The 12,845-nt window shown below is 43.4% G+C and overlaps 1 protein-coding gene across 2 annotated transcripts; it reads left to right on the top strand.

The window, feature by feature from the left end:
• Positions 1 to 103: 103 nt before the first annotated feature.
• Positions 104 to 11,489, top strand: NAAA (N-acylethanolamine acid amidase). Of its 2 annotated transcripts, XM_054824322.1 has the most exons (10): positions 107 to 566; positions 1,226 to 1,390; positions 3,236 to 3,362; positions 4,121 to 4,211; positions 7,074 to 7,150; positions 8,159 to 8,331; positions 9,201 to 9,263; positions 9,853 to 9,919; positions 10,477 to 10,505; positions 11,408 to 11,489. In XM_054824322.1, the coding sequence occupies exons 1-10, from the start codon at positions 361 to 363 to the stop codon at positions 11,481 to 11,483; spliced, it is 1,074 nt and encodes a 357-aa protein (XP_054680297.1). In that variant the 5' UTR covers positions 107 to 360; the 3' UTR covers positions 11,484 to 11,489. The 2 variants fall into 2 exon arrangements, with proteins under 2 accessions (XP_054680298.1, XP_054680297.1); XM_054824323.1 differs by lacking the exon at positions 10,477 to 10,505 and having other exon boundaries at positions 104 to 566.
• Positions 11,490 to 12,845: the final 1,356 nt, after the last annotated feature.

The raw sequence follows: 12,845 nt of genomic DNA, 5'->3' as shown, positions 1-12,845 counted from the left end.
TGTCCGGCATCCCCTACCTGCGGGCTGACGGGCAGGCGTGGGCGGGGCGGGTGGGGCCGTGGGCGGGCTCCGCGGCTGTCACGGTGGGAGCGGGGGCTCGTGAGCCGCTGCTACCCGTTCCCGATGTGGGCGGCCGTGCGCACGGGGTGATGCCGCTCGGTTTCTCTGAGGCGATGAGACGCCTTTCCCCCGGGGCACGCGGCGGACGGCCGTTAGGCGCCGCGCGGACGGCCGTTACGCCTTGGGGCGGGCGCGCGGAGGAGGGCGGTCCCCGCTCGCGGCGGCCCTTCTCCTTGGGCCGGCCCTGCCCCTGGGGGGAGGCCGCGGTGCCCGCCTGGAACCGGGCTGCTCGCCAGCGCCATGGGGCCGGCAGCGGCGCGGGGGTGCCGGCTGTGGGGGCTGCTGGGGCTGCTGTGCGCGGCCATAGCGGCGGCCCCGGCTCGCCCCGCGGCGGCCCCGCTGCTGTGCAACGTGAGCCTGGACAGCCCCGCCGAGGAGCGGTGGCTGCCGGTGCTGCGGCACTTCGATCCCGTCTTCCTGCGCGCCGCCGTCGCACGGATCATCGAGTGAGTGTGGGGCGGCGGGACGGGGCAGCCCGGTGGTGGGGGTGCGTGTGAAACGGCTGGGGCCGATCCCGCTACACAGCCTTTCCACCCCGGCAGAGCGGCGTGAGGGGTAGCCCCGGTCCCCGCCGCTCCTCCCGCGGCCGTGCCGGGAGCGGGACCGGGCCGGGGCCCGCTTTTCCCTTCTCCCCAGCCCCGCGGAGTTCTTGTCGTCCCCTCCTAGACCCGCTGCTGCGGGGCCCGAAGGCAGAGGGCGAAGTGATGCTGCACGGCTGCTGACCTTCTGTGAACTCAAACGTTCAGGGGTTTTGAGAGAGTTAACCCAGTACTACCGCACTACGCCTGTGCTTAGGAACCTGTCAGAGGACAGACTAGGGAGATCCTTGGTAGGACTAAAAAAAAAAAAATCTCACAAGTATGAAGCCTGTGCAAAGTTGTGCTTAAGTTGCGCGAGCTTCTTTGGGGAGGTGCAGAAGCCAACGAGGTTTGGTGCGGGATGCTGGGATGTTCGATACAGCGCGGGAGAGGCTGCTAATGCCTGGTCGACATCAACGGGGATGGGCTGATCAGAGTGGTGGCAGGATCCTTGAGTATCTGAGTGCCAGGCATAAGTTCAAACCTCTTTGTCTCTTTCTCAGCTAATGCCTTGAGTGTATTTGCAGTGAAAGCGTACCCAAATGGGTCCACGAAGTTATTCGGCCGATAGCAGCGGAATTGGAGTTCCTTATGCCGCAACCCTTTGTGGGGGAAATCCTGGGACTGTGCGAAGCACTGGGAATAAGTCTTGGAGATGGAGTTCTGCTTAACTTTGCCTACGAATCTACTGCGTAAGCGTCTGGTACTTACAGAATCTGGTAGGAATGGATGTAGAGGTTCACTTTAGTTCAGCGTGGGAGAACGCCTGTAAAAGGCAGGTGAAGACACGTGGCGAATGATTTGCACGGTTCCTTCTCGTACTGTTCCATAAGTTCATCTGGAAGGTTTCATTCTCATTAGGTTGTCTCCTGAATTGAACGAGAAATGCAGAGCAGTATTTTTATTTGTCAATAAAGATAACACGTAGCTGTAACGTTTTTGTGTGTATATATCTGTATAAACATATACAAGCATAAAAAAAAATTTCTGCTAACAAGGAAGGGCCATCTATTCAAAGTATTCACGTTCATTTATCTTTGAAGATCACATAAGGTACTCTTGTTGTTTAAATTGTCGTATTTCACCAAAAAGGAAACTAGAAGAATTAGTTGCCATCTTAATTATTTTAACCATTCATCTGAGATAAATTTGCTTCCAAACCATTTTCTGGATGAACATTCACAATGGCTGGATAATGTAATTTTTTGATTTGCACAGTGGGAAATGGATGTAGTATCTTTATGACAGCAAACAAAACCTCAGTGGAAAAACCCCTCAGTTTCACTGTTTGTTTATTTGTTTTTTCCTTAGAAGCATGTGCAGGAGAATAATAAACACTTGGTGTTGCCTGTGAAGGACCTAAAAATATTTCTCTGTATAGGTTTTAATAAAAAATAGGTGCATGCAGCCACTTGGATGCATTTTGATTATTAATTTTCATTACGCGTGGTATTCTGTTAAAGCAATTTATTTTTTTAATAAGGATTAATATCAGATAAGATAATAATTTGAACACTAGCTTTCTTAGTATTTCATGGAGGACACTTATCGTTCTTAGTCCTGGTAAGGCCCGTGAAATTTTAAGTTTCTTAGCTGTAGTCATACTAAAGAAAAAACATCAACTGGGAACAAGCTACTTGTCTGCAAAACTTTTTACCTTTAGAGTTTTGAAACAGTGCTATGCATCACTGGAATGATAGACTCATAACTTCAGAGAAAATAAATTTTTAATTCCCTGCTAATTCAATATACTTTATAAAAAAGCCTGTTTCAACGAAACTGAAACTGTTATTAAAAAAACAATTCCAGCACACTTCCTGTTCTAGAGAAAAAGTTAGACTTACTGAAACGACTGACACTTTAACGACAAGTGATGTTTTGCGTTTGATAGGACTTTGTTTGAACTTTTTATCTAGTTGTGATTAAAAATATAGATTATCTTGTTTCAGTTTGCACCCCGTTTATAATTGTCAAAATGAAATCCAGGAAGTTTCAGACTGATACTTTGTGAATGTTTTTAGATGTTAGCTTTTCATCTCGATTGAGACAAGTAGTAGAATGTAGTAATTATTTCTCCCAAGTGGAGATGCTGCTTCCTACCTGGTCTGTGGTATCTGTCCTGATGGGGACAGTGGTGCGGCTTTTTAGTTTCTGAGCCAGGTGGGAGCCAATAAGTATCGTTCAGTTTCCCATGTTAGACTCTGTGGGAAAGGACTTTCCCTTACGGATATCGAGCGTAAGTCATATAGGACATTGTAGTGCTGTATAGTAATGCAGAGCTTTGGTCAAACCATTTTATTTTTTTGGTCCCAATTTGAAATTTAAACCTGGAAGAAATTGTATCACAGAGCATGGGATGAGACTGTTCTCTCAGGTTGGGAAGCATAAATGTTAATGGTACAATGCAAACTCTATTTGCATGCTTACGTTAGTAAAACACTTTGCAGAAAATAAACTCAGTTACTCCTTTGGAAATGTTGAGCTAGTTCAAAGGCCTGTAACAGTGAAATCATTCTTTGTCCTTTTTATTTTTGAAGGTTCTGTACTAGTATTGTCGCTCAGGATGACAAAGGAAACATTTACCACGGTCGGAACCTGGATTACGGTTTTGTCGATATATTAAGCAAGATTACAATTGATGTGCGCTTTATAAAAAGCGGGCAGGTATGATCTGGGGTTGACGTGGCTGGGTGGTATTCCGGGAAGGAACGGGGTCCGGTCGTACAGCTGCCATAGGTGGTGGGATTTAATGTAGGAATCTGGTTTCCATCCCAAGTTTTACTGGATTATAGAGCGCCACAGTCACTCTGTCCACGAATGCGGGATGAACGATGGTTTTCTTAGCTTTCTGGACATGCAGTTTGTGGTGAGGAACTGGAACAAATAGAACAGCATAATCTAGTGTCTCAAGATCGTTATTTGGAAGGAGATGATGAAAGAAGGAGATGTTGAGATATTAAAAAAGCAAAGAAATACTACAGAATATACAAGAGAGATCAGTTTTGGCAGGAACTGATTTTAAGGCTTTTTTTTTTTTTTTCTAAGGCCTTGTTAAATTTTGTGACTGGGGTGTGTGTGTTAGATGAAAATTTCCAAAAATCAGCTAGTCGCTAGTGCAGTCCTCATTAGTGGGATTTTCTTAACATTCATTAGTCCGTATTGCATGTGGAGAACTTCTTGTTTGTTTTTTTGTAGCAGTTGGTGATTGTTAACAAATGAAATGCAGTGAATTTTGGTTCTCAGAGGCTTTTTGTTATGATTTATTTTGCAAGTTTTACTGTAACTTAAGGTAAAGTGTTTTATAGCAACTTATGTGTGAAAGTCACAGAAAAAAGTACAGGGTGCTGCTTGAGAATGTTGCCTATATTTTAAGTAGTGCTCTGTTCCAGAATGCTAAAATACTGCGTGTTTCCTGGTTTCAGATAGCGTATCAAGGCACCACGTTTCTTGGTTACGTAGGCTTATGGACTGGACAAAGTCCGCACAAGTTCACAGTCTCCGGTGATGAACGAGGTAAAATAAATCCGCCTTCCACACTTGGCGCTACGTACGCTGTTTTAGTTGATTGTTGCCTGCTCTGGCACTTCTCTCATATTCTCCTAGAGGGAAAAATACAATTAAGGTTGCCAGGAAGGAGCTGAAATTGAACGACTTCTTTTGCCCTCCGGGAGTGAAAGCACGCCTGCTGCCACTTCTTGGCTGCTGCATAGGAGAGAGGTATTTGTGTGTTAGCACAGTGTCATCTGAGCTTGAAAAGTGTCAGAGGTGACAGAGGACGTTAGGGAAAGCCATAGAAGACAAATTAACGTGGTCCGTTCAAGAGGCACAATTGGAGATGGCAGAGTAGGGGTTGAGGGAAAGAGATGCGGTTGTGCATAGCAAATAAACGGCTGCTTTCCTAGTTCTCTGTCCTTCCTCTGTGTTCCATATTTCTATGTCTCCATACGGCAGCTTGAAAGAGCGGATGGGAAAAGAAGCGTTAACACCGAGAGATCTAGGGGAAAAGCAGCAGGCCTTGAGAGAATGCATGGAGGTACTGGAAAAGCACCTGAGGAAAGATCCCGCAGTAGAGGAAAGCTGAGAGATGTCACTACTGAGAACTAAAACTTGACGGTGGAAGGGATTGGAACAGTCAGGAAGGCAGAGGAAGGGTCCCTGTCTTGTCCATCTGTGCTTCGGTTTCACAGATATTGATAGTTATGTCCATTTCAGAGCTTGGGTTTGCCTCTTCCATCCCTTCCTCCCTCTTTTTCTTTCCTTTTTTAAAAGCAGACACTTTTTGCTGTTCTTCATTAGCTGTTTGTTAGAACTGGAAACAATTGAGTTAAAACCAACGCCTAAACCAAATGTTTATTTTTCACTTGTGAAGGCGGTAAGCGTTTTTTCTTTCCTTTGTATTCTTTTCTTTTAATTAGACACTCTTTTGTTCTTGGGAAATTTTCTTAGATGTTCTGCAAACACTATTCGCTGTGTATGTTCTATATATATATTCATTCTCTCTCCGAGTAGGGATTCTCCTGTGGAGCGCATGCACCTTGTGATTCCAGTTGCCTTTGTTAATACTGCCTTGTTGCATTCACTAGATTCTTTCTATAGTTTACACGCATATTTTTTTAAGAGCCTGCTTCTGATGCCAGTGTAATTACTTAGTCCTTTCAAAACTGGAGCATCCTGGGCTGATACGGAGAGATGCGAACTGCTTTTAGTTCATAATAACATCAGCTTGGAAATAAAGTCTGAAGTGAGTCTTTGCAAAAGGCTTGATTTAGAAGATCATGCGGACAGTGAGGTGGTTTCATCCGTGCACAACCCCATTCTGTTCTCCTGATTGTGATAGAGGCATCAAATACTGCACACCTCGGTGCGTGATGGGCCCCTCTTGTCAGTCAGCAGCTGATGTGCTGCCATCTGCCTGTGTGCCTCGACTTCGGTCACTTGTTACCTACAGACAGTAGTAATTCACTCCACGCATGCTGTGCTCCTGTAGATCTGTTGTTGCTGACTGCCTGCTGCTTTATTTGTCACTGTACAACTGAACTAGAAATTTAGGGTAACAAGCATGTGAACTATAGCTGGAAAGGGGGATGACTCTAAATTAGGGTGAAAGTCTATCAGGTGACAAGCATCTTGTTTCCGCCGGCTTTTTCTAGTTTTGTCATATGAATAATTATAAACTTGACCTTCTGCTTCTCTTAGTTTCCTCATTTTCTCCAGTAACATAGAAACACCATCGCTACCTCTTTTTTTAGCCATTTCATGATTTCTGTGCAATTCTTCCTGTTTTTGTAATATTTCAGTAAGATGAATAATGAGGTGATTCGTGCTAATATTTGAGCTGGCAAATGCAGACTACTATATCAAATTAATAGACCTACAGTCCTTTTTGAAATGTGCGTTACAAAGTGCTAGCCCGTGTTACAGTCATCTTTGACTGCTCCTTGCTTATCATTCAGCTGTGAATAAAATCTGTTTAAAAATGGAGCAGCTTGCAAGTTATCGATACTGAAAGGAACGTGATAGTTTTTGATTGAAATAGCTAGCACTGGCAAGTTGTGAGAGACTCTGTATTTTCTGTACAGTGCTGAACACGGTCTTTATTTTTCACTGTACCTCGGGCCCCCTACCTTTTTATGGCACCTTCTTATGGTACTGGTCACAGGAATATTGTACCTTTCAGAAGACACCAGAAAGCTAAGATAACAATCACTCCTGTCACTACAGGTCTGAGATGCTTTCTGGAAGGCAGGGTGTTAATCCAGCTGCCCTGGTTGAACTTCAGCTGGGATTATGTTGTCTATTTATATTTCACCTGTAGTTTCACCTGGATGTTATGCTCTTTCTTAGCCCCTCTCCTGAAACGTTGACATTTTATGCTGATACCTAGCTGCCCTGTTTCACTGAGGATTTAGCTTTCTGTGGTACTTCAATATCCAAATGTAATGATATAGAAAACTGAGCATTGGAAAGACAAATTTTGTAAAATGAGGGCTCGCCAGGGCACGATAGCCTGGTTGTGCAGCACATGCTGCCTATTTTATATATAGATATATCAGTAAAGTGATACAGAACAACAGGAGCGCTATCAGCGTTCCGTGTTCTAAATTCTCAAGGTGGTACAGAGGCTCCAACTGCTTTCAGGCGGTGTGTGCTCTGTCACTTTGGTATACGCTGCCTAAATTTGATGGTTTTATGATAGCGGTATAATTAGAGAATTAAACAATTTATTGCACCGCTCTTTTGTAATGCAGTGGAGGGAAAGGTGACAGAGCTAGAGATGAGACACGGAGAAGACAGGAAGGCGGGAGGATAGATTTCATAGAGTGTACGTAACACACGTGTGTAGCAATTTTCTTTTTTTTTTTTTTTTTTTTCCAGAGGGTGGTAGGTGGTGGGAAAATGCAATAGCTGCTTTTCTGAATCGGAATTACCCCGTCAGCTGGCTTGTCCGAGACGTAAGTGCGCCAAGTTATTTTCTCATATTTCACAGTGATGTCATTAGTATTTATAAAGTCTTTGTAAATTTGATGTTCCAACTCTTAGTTTCACAGAAAATTGCTAAGTAAGTGCCTTTCATAAGAGGGAACAAGTATTGTCCCCAAATCATCAGCAATGTGATGAGAGGCAATTCCAGTCCTTCAGGGGGGCAATCTCCACTCGATGCCACAAGTCTTTGAGAAGCTGTGCAAAGACTCCCTTCCTAGGGAGTATTTCAGGTAGCTGTGATTTGTAATTGAACAAATAGAGGCACCTGCACTCTTAGCTGCTTAGTATCTGAGCCAGTGGTTACTTGACATTACATTTGATGTGTTACCGTATTAAAATTGCAGAGCTCCCTGGGGAGTGGCAGGAGTTAGACCGGTGTTTTGTATAGGACATTTTATGAATATTGTGTTAGGCCGCTACTAAGATAAAACAGGTCTGCTGCTTCTCAGATTGACGAATTAGAGTCTCACCTCAGTTCAAGCAATGCCTCTGCCTTATTCACCACTATTACCTAAGTCCTCTTAAACCGCTGGCGAGACAAAGACATGGAGCGGGGTTTTTTTCCCCCCTTTCATCCACTTTCCTCTCTCCCTTCGTTCACATTGAAAGACTTTGTTGAGGATTGAATTTGCAGAGTATGGACATGCCTCTGTCTTTTGAATGGCAGATGTTTCGACTTTTTTCGCTTTTGACCGTATACATACGTGTACGTATATGTGTGTGTATACGTGTATGCACGTTTACTGTTTTCTTTGAATATTTGCAAAGCTGGGATTAATGAGTTCAATTTACTAGTCACGTGCATTTCATGTTGATATGCGAGTCAATTTGGAAAACTATTTTCAGAGAAATATTTTCAAGTAGCCCTTTATAGTCAATTGCCATTTTCATAAAAGCTGAACCTTTTCTTCTTTTTAAGATGTTACAGTGTTCGTTTTTGTGCTTGACTGTGCTCTGTGATCTCCTTTTTGCATTAGACCCTGAGCAGAGCAGAGGACTTTCAGTCAGCTGTTCTCAGACTAGCGGGCGTTCCCATCATTGCTGAAGTTTACTATATTGTAGGAGGTGTATCGCCCAAAGAAGGCATGGTCATAACGAGGAACAGAAGAGGGCCAGCAGATCTCTGGCCTCTTGATCCTTTAGGTGGAGCGTAAGTAGAAAGAAAAAAAAAATGTTTATTTTGTTTTTTTTCCTATTCCCTCCGGAGCGATAGGCAGGGTTAGTGACACAACTTTCTTGAGAGACTCGGGCTCATGTCTTGCTAATGCTTACGGCTGGACAGGGAAAGCTTGAAAGCCTGTGAAAGGAAGCCCAGTCCCTTCTCGTGGAGAAGGAATCACACCACCTTGTCAGGTTGGGGCAGTCCAGAGCATCAAGGGTGGAAAAAGCATCTGTATGTGTTTATTTTTTAGCCAGATTCCAAAGGAGACAAGGCTTTCGAGGGCTTTTCCTGTCTGTCTGCCAAATATTGCAATTCAGCGTGTCCAAATTAGTTTTGATCCAATGTGGTAGAAAGGTTGAAGGCTCAAAAATAACTGTTCCTGTCAATTTTGTGAAATCAGCAGCTTATTATAGGAAGGAGATCCTAAATAGTTGCCCTGCGGTGAAAAATGGCACTTAGTGACTACAGTCAGCCAGTAAATACTGGCTTGGCAACAGCCACGTGGCCTGTTGGCTTCCCGTACTCCAGGCTGAATGCTGCAGGCTGCACCGTACGCACACCCGTAATCTTGTCTGTGATCGTCTCTTTAAAGGTCTGATCTTGCTTTTATTGTAGTCAGTAGGAGTTTTGTCGCTGCCATTCAGAGGTCGCTCCTTTTTAATTTGCGGTCAGTAGTTTATGGTAAAGACTGCCATGTGTTTCAACATAGGATGCTTTGGGCTGGCGAGAGACACGGGAAAGAGGCTTTTGAGGGAGTTTTTTGCCTTTAGGCAATGCAGAGATACTGATTCTCAGCTTTTATTAATTACCTGCTGATTCGCCTTTGTTCGCTTTTATGTTTGTGTGTTGTGTTATAGGTGGTTTCGTGTGGAGACAAATTATGACCATTGGACTACTCCTCCTCCTTTTGACGATCGAAGGTAAACTTAGTTTGCAGCTCTGTGGTGAGAGAACACTTTCATTTTGAAAAAGCATAGAGACTTGGGTGTTTTCTTCTCTGAGCAGGTGTTAGCTCATCGAGCAGGCAGCTTGTTCAGTTTCTGTAATGCTACTCAAAAGGGAACAGGTACGGTAAGGAGGGATATTCACATTTGCCAGAGGGTAGTCTCTGGCATTTGAGTGGCATAAAAGATGAGAAATTGCGAGGATAAGGCATGTACCAAAACTTCTTCGTAAAGCAAAGTTTAGTAAAAGTTTAAAGGATTTAGATTCACGGTGAAAAAGTATTTGATGGCACCAGGAAGGCGCTTGCAGACAACGTGCAATCTTTAGGCTGTGTAGTATGTAAAAAGCTGTGGCAGATTGCCTGTTGGTCTGTAGTCAGTGGTGTAGTAATAGAGTAGCTTCAGCAATGTGAGACTAGATTCAGTCACACAGAACTCTGGATTATTTTAGGCCAAAGCATGCATTTCAATGTGAAGGCATTTAGTGAGAAATTTTTCACGTTGGTGCTTTGTAGCCTTTGGAACACTAAAGCGTGTTTAACGATACTGTGTTGTTTTCCCGCAGAACTCCAGCCATCAAAGCTCTCAATGCTACCGGACAGCAGAACATCAATTTTGATACGCTCTTTAAGGTATTTATTTTAACTTCTGCATTGTGACTTAAACTTTTTCAAAGAAAAAGTGCGGTTGCGCTTTTGTCAGGGATTTAAAAGCTGAGCAAGGAAAGCGTGGTGGAAAACGCGTACGGCACAACCACGTCTGGAGTGTTTAAGACTAATAAGTTAGTTAAAATGTTTCTGAATTCCGTTGCATAGGCGTTTTGTGATAGTCTGCAGTTCAAGTGGAAAGTGCAAGAGGTGAATCCCATCACCATCATCTTTGTGCTGTTCCTTATTTCAAGCACAATGATAAATATTACAGCAGGCGGATAAAGTGTTAGACATGAGTGATATTGACCGGTTAGTTTGGAGAACTTAAATCTTGCATATTTCAGAGGGCTTTTTAAAAATTTTTTTGTAAAATGGTCTGATGTTTAAAAAAACCCCACCAAACAAAAATAAAACAGCAAGAGAAATCCTGGACTTTGCATTATTCCTTTGCATAACTTTCATCCTACTGCTGTTTCTAAGTAGCCTTTTAATTCCTTCTTCATTTATCAAAATGTCAACTCTTCAAACTTTCTGTACAGGTGTTGTCAGTGAAGCCAGTCTTAAACAAGTAAGTATTAGAATCAGAGCTTGTTAATCAGTGCCTCCCGCCATGCCTCAGCCACTTAAGTCAATCACAAACTTCCTTTGGATTTCCCTATGCGTCTGTCCGAATGTCTTGCGGTTTCCCACCTTTGATTCCTGCTTGCGCATGTGGCGCTGTGCTTTCACTTCCACGGCAGTCTTCCTCTTTTGTCAGCCGCTCTAGCCAAGAAACTACACTTTGTTAGGCTCGGTCTGGTTATGGGAAATTCCTGCGTAGCAGTGAAACAAATGACTGCTTAGAGGAGCAGCTGGACTTTCTGCCGAGTCATTTGTGCCTTTCACTTTTGGAACCTTTGGATTTGTGTTAAGGCTGCAAATGGCTTTCTCTGGGGTTTCGGATGTAGCTCTGCTTGATGTGTAAAAAGGAAAAAAATAGTAAATGGGGACATAGCTTTTAGGTACCATTTACGGGGTTTTTGAGAGAGATTTATTTCAGTATACCATTAGTGTTCTGCATTGTTCTGCAAACTGGACCTTTGCAGCTTATCCTGTTTTGTTTTACTTTTATATGGAGCTCAGTGTATTCTCTGGATCAGAACTTCTCCTCTGTCTTATAAATGTGAGGAAGTTTGGAAAGAAGATTATATCGGTGTGACCGCTAAGATTAACGATACTGATTTATTAATACAGTGATGAAATGGATGTTGAAGTACAGTTCCTTTGCTGTACTAAGTGGGGGAAAAATAGTAGAAATCGATGCCAGCAGCCTTCATTTTTATCAGTCTCTTTCCCACTTTTTCTAACCCTTCTGTACCCCAAAGCGGAAGGTTTGTATCCACTTAAATTTGTTCTGGTGCTTTGCTAGTTTTGGAAATTAATCTTCTTGCTTTTGGAATGTCACTCACTCTTTTCCTCTTTCCCTGCCAGTAACACCGTGTACACGACAGTAATGAGCGCTGCGCTTCCAGATAAGTACCAGACATGGATCAGAACTGTGAAGTGAAGAGGTGTAAGTAGCATGCTGGTACTCCTAGCTACTTGTACTAGAGTAAGAGTTTCAGCTGAAGAGTCACTGAGGGACAAAGCACTGCAGTGGCACCCGGGTGACCTAGTCCGAATTCCTGATTCTCCCCTTGGTTTGCTTGTTGACCTTGGGTAAATACCTTCCCGTGTTGTTTTAGAGAGAGAGTTAAGTATTGACTTTCTTTACAAAACCCTTGGAGGTTATCTTAGGAAAAGTGCTTTATCAGAGAGGAAGGGGAGCGTGTTGTTGAGACTTAAAGGTAGAGGTTCCCTCTCTGATTGTTTCAGCTATTATTTTTACCAGTCCCACTACCGCGATAGGTTTCACAGGTCTGCGGGTGGTTGACTATGAGAGGAAGCCCCGGCAGAGCGAACTGAATCCCAGCGGGAGGGGTCGGTGCACTGGGCACCAACCAAGTTCGAGCTTCATTTGTGACAGCTGTTCGCAGGCGACTGAACACGAGCATCCTCTGAGAGTTTTGTCTTGTGAACTAGCAGAAAAAGTCAAAGTGCTTGAACTCACAAGGTGCCTCCCGTGGTAGCTTTAAGGTGTTCAGAGAAAGATGTTAAATTATGTTTATTTCTATTCCAAGAAACTCTGGTTGTGTGGTCTTGCCAGGAGCACCAGAGGCTGCATTCCGGTTTGAATAGGTTTTTAACCTCTTACTTAATGTGTTACATTTGTAGCGGTTATATTGGACACTTGATTTTAGCAAGAGTAATTCCCTTTTTTTTAGAGGTTCTGAAGAGTTTGTTTGTTTCTTAGTGCTATACAAACCTGTGCTCTCTTATTTATCGATTTATTTTTTTATTTCAACAGACAAAATGAGTGAAAAGCTGAAGCTTTCCAAGACCGGCGTATGCTTTTAAAATCACTGTTACAAGCAGTCAAGTTGTTTTGGCTTATTAATTATGTGAAGCATTCAGGAAATAATGACTGATTAATTCTTTGAAGCCTTGCAGATGATAATATTAATTAGCTGTAATGGAGGTACGGTCGATTTTATTGTAAGTACGTCGATATTATAGCAGATGTCGATGGCTAAAAAGGGCTTTTACTGGTTTTGGAAAGAGTTGGACAACTGGAATGTACTTATGTGCTGACTAATAAAAAAATTTTAATATATTTTGCGTGGCCTATAGGTCTGAATATAATTAAATAAAAATATGCACCTGCTCGCTTGATTTATGAAGACGTGTGGTGTTATTCCTAACAGGGTCAGATGCTATGCCCAGAGAGAACAGGACTGGTGGAGCGGGCAGATGAAAGAGACCTCTGCAGAACCCTATTATAATTGCAGAATGGAGTCACCACAGGTCAGGGTACAGTTTAAGTCTTTGT

The sequence above is a fragment of the Grus americana genome, chromosome 4 (assembly GCF_028858705.1).
Source record: "Grus americana isolate bGruAme1 chromosome 4, bGruAme1.mat, whole genome shotgun sequence".
NCBI classification, from domain to species: Eukaryota; Metazoa; Chordata; class Aves; order Gruiformes; family Gruidae; genus Grus; species Grus americana.
The sequence above is the reverse complement of the archived record's forward strand: the minus strand, read 5'-3'. Positions and strand labels throughout refer to the sequence as shown.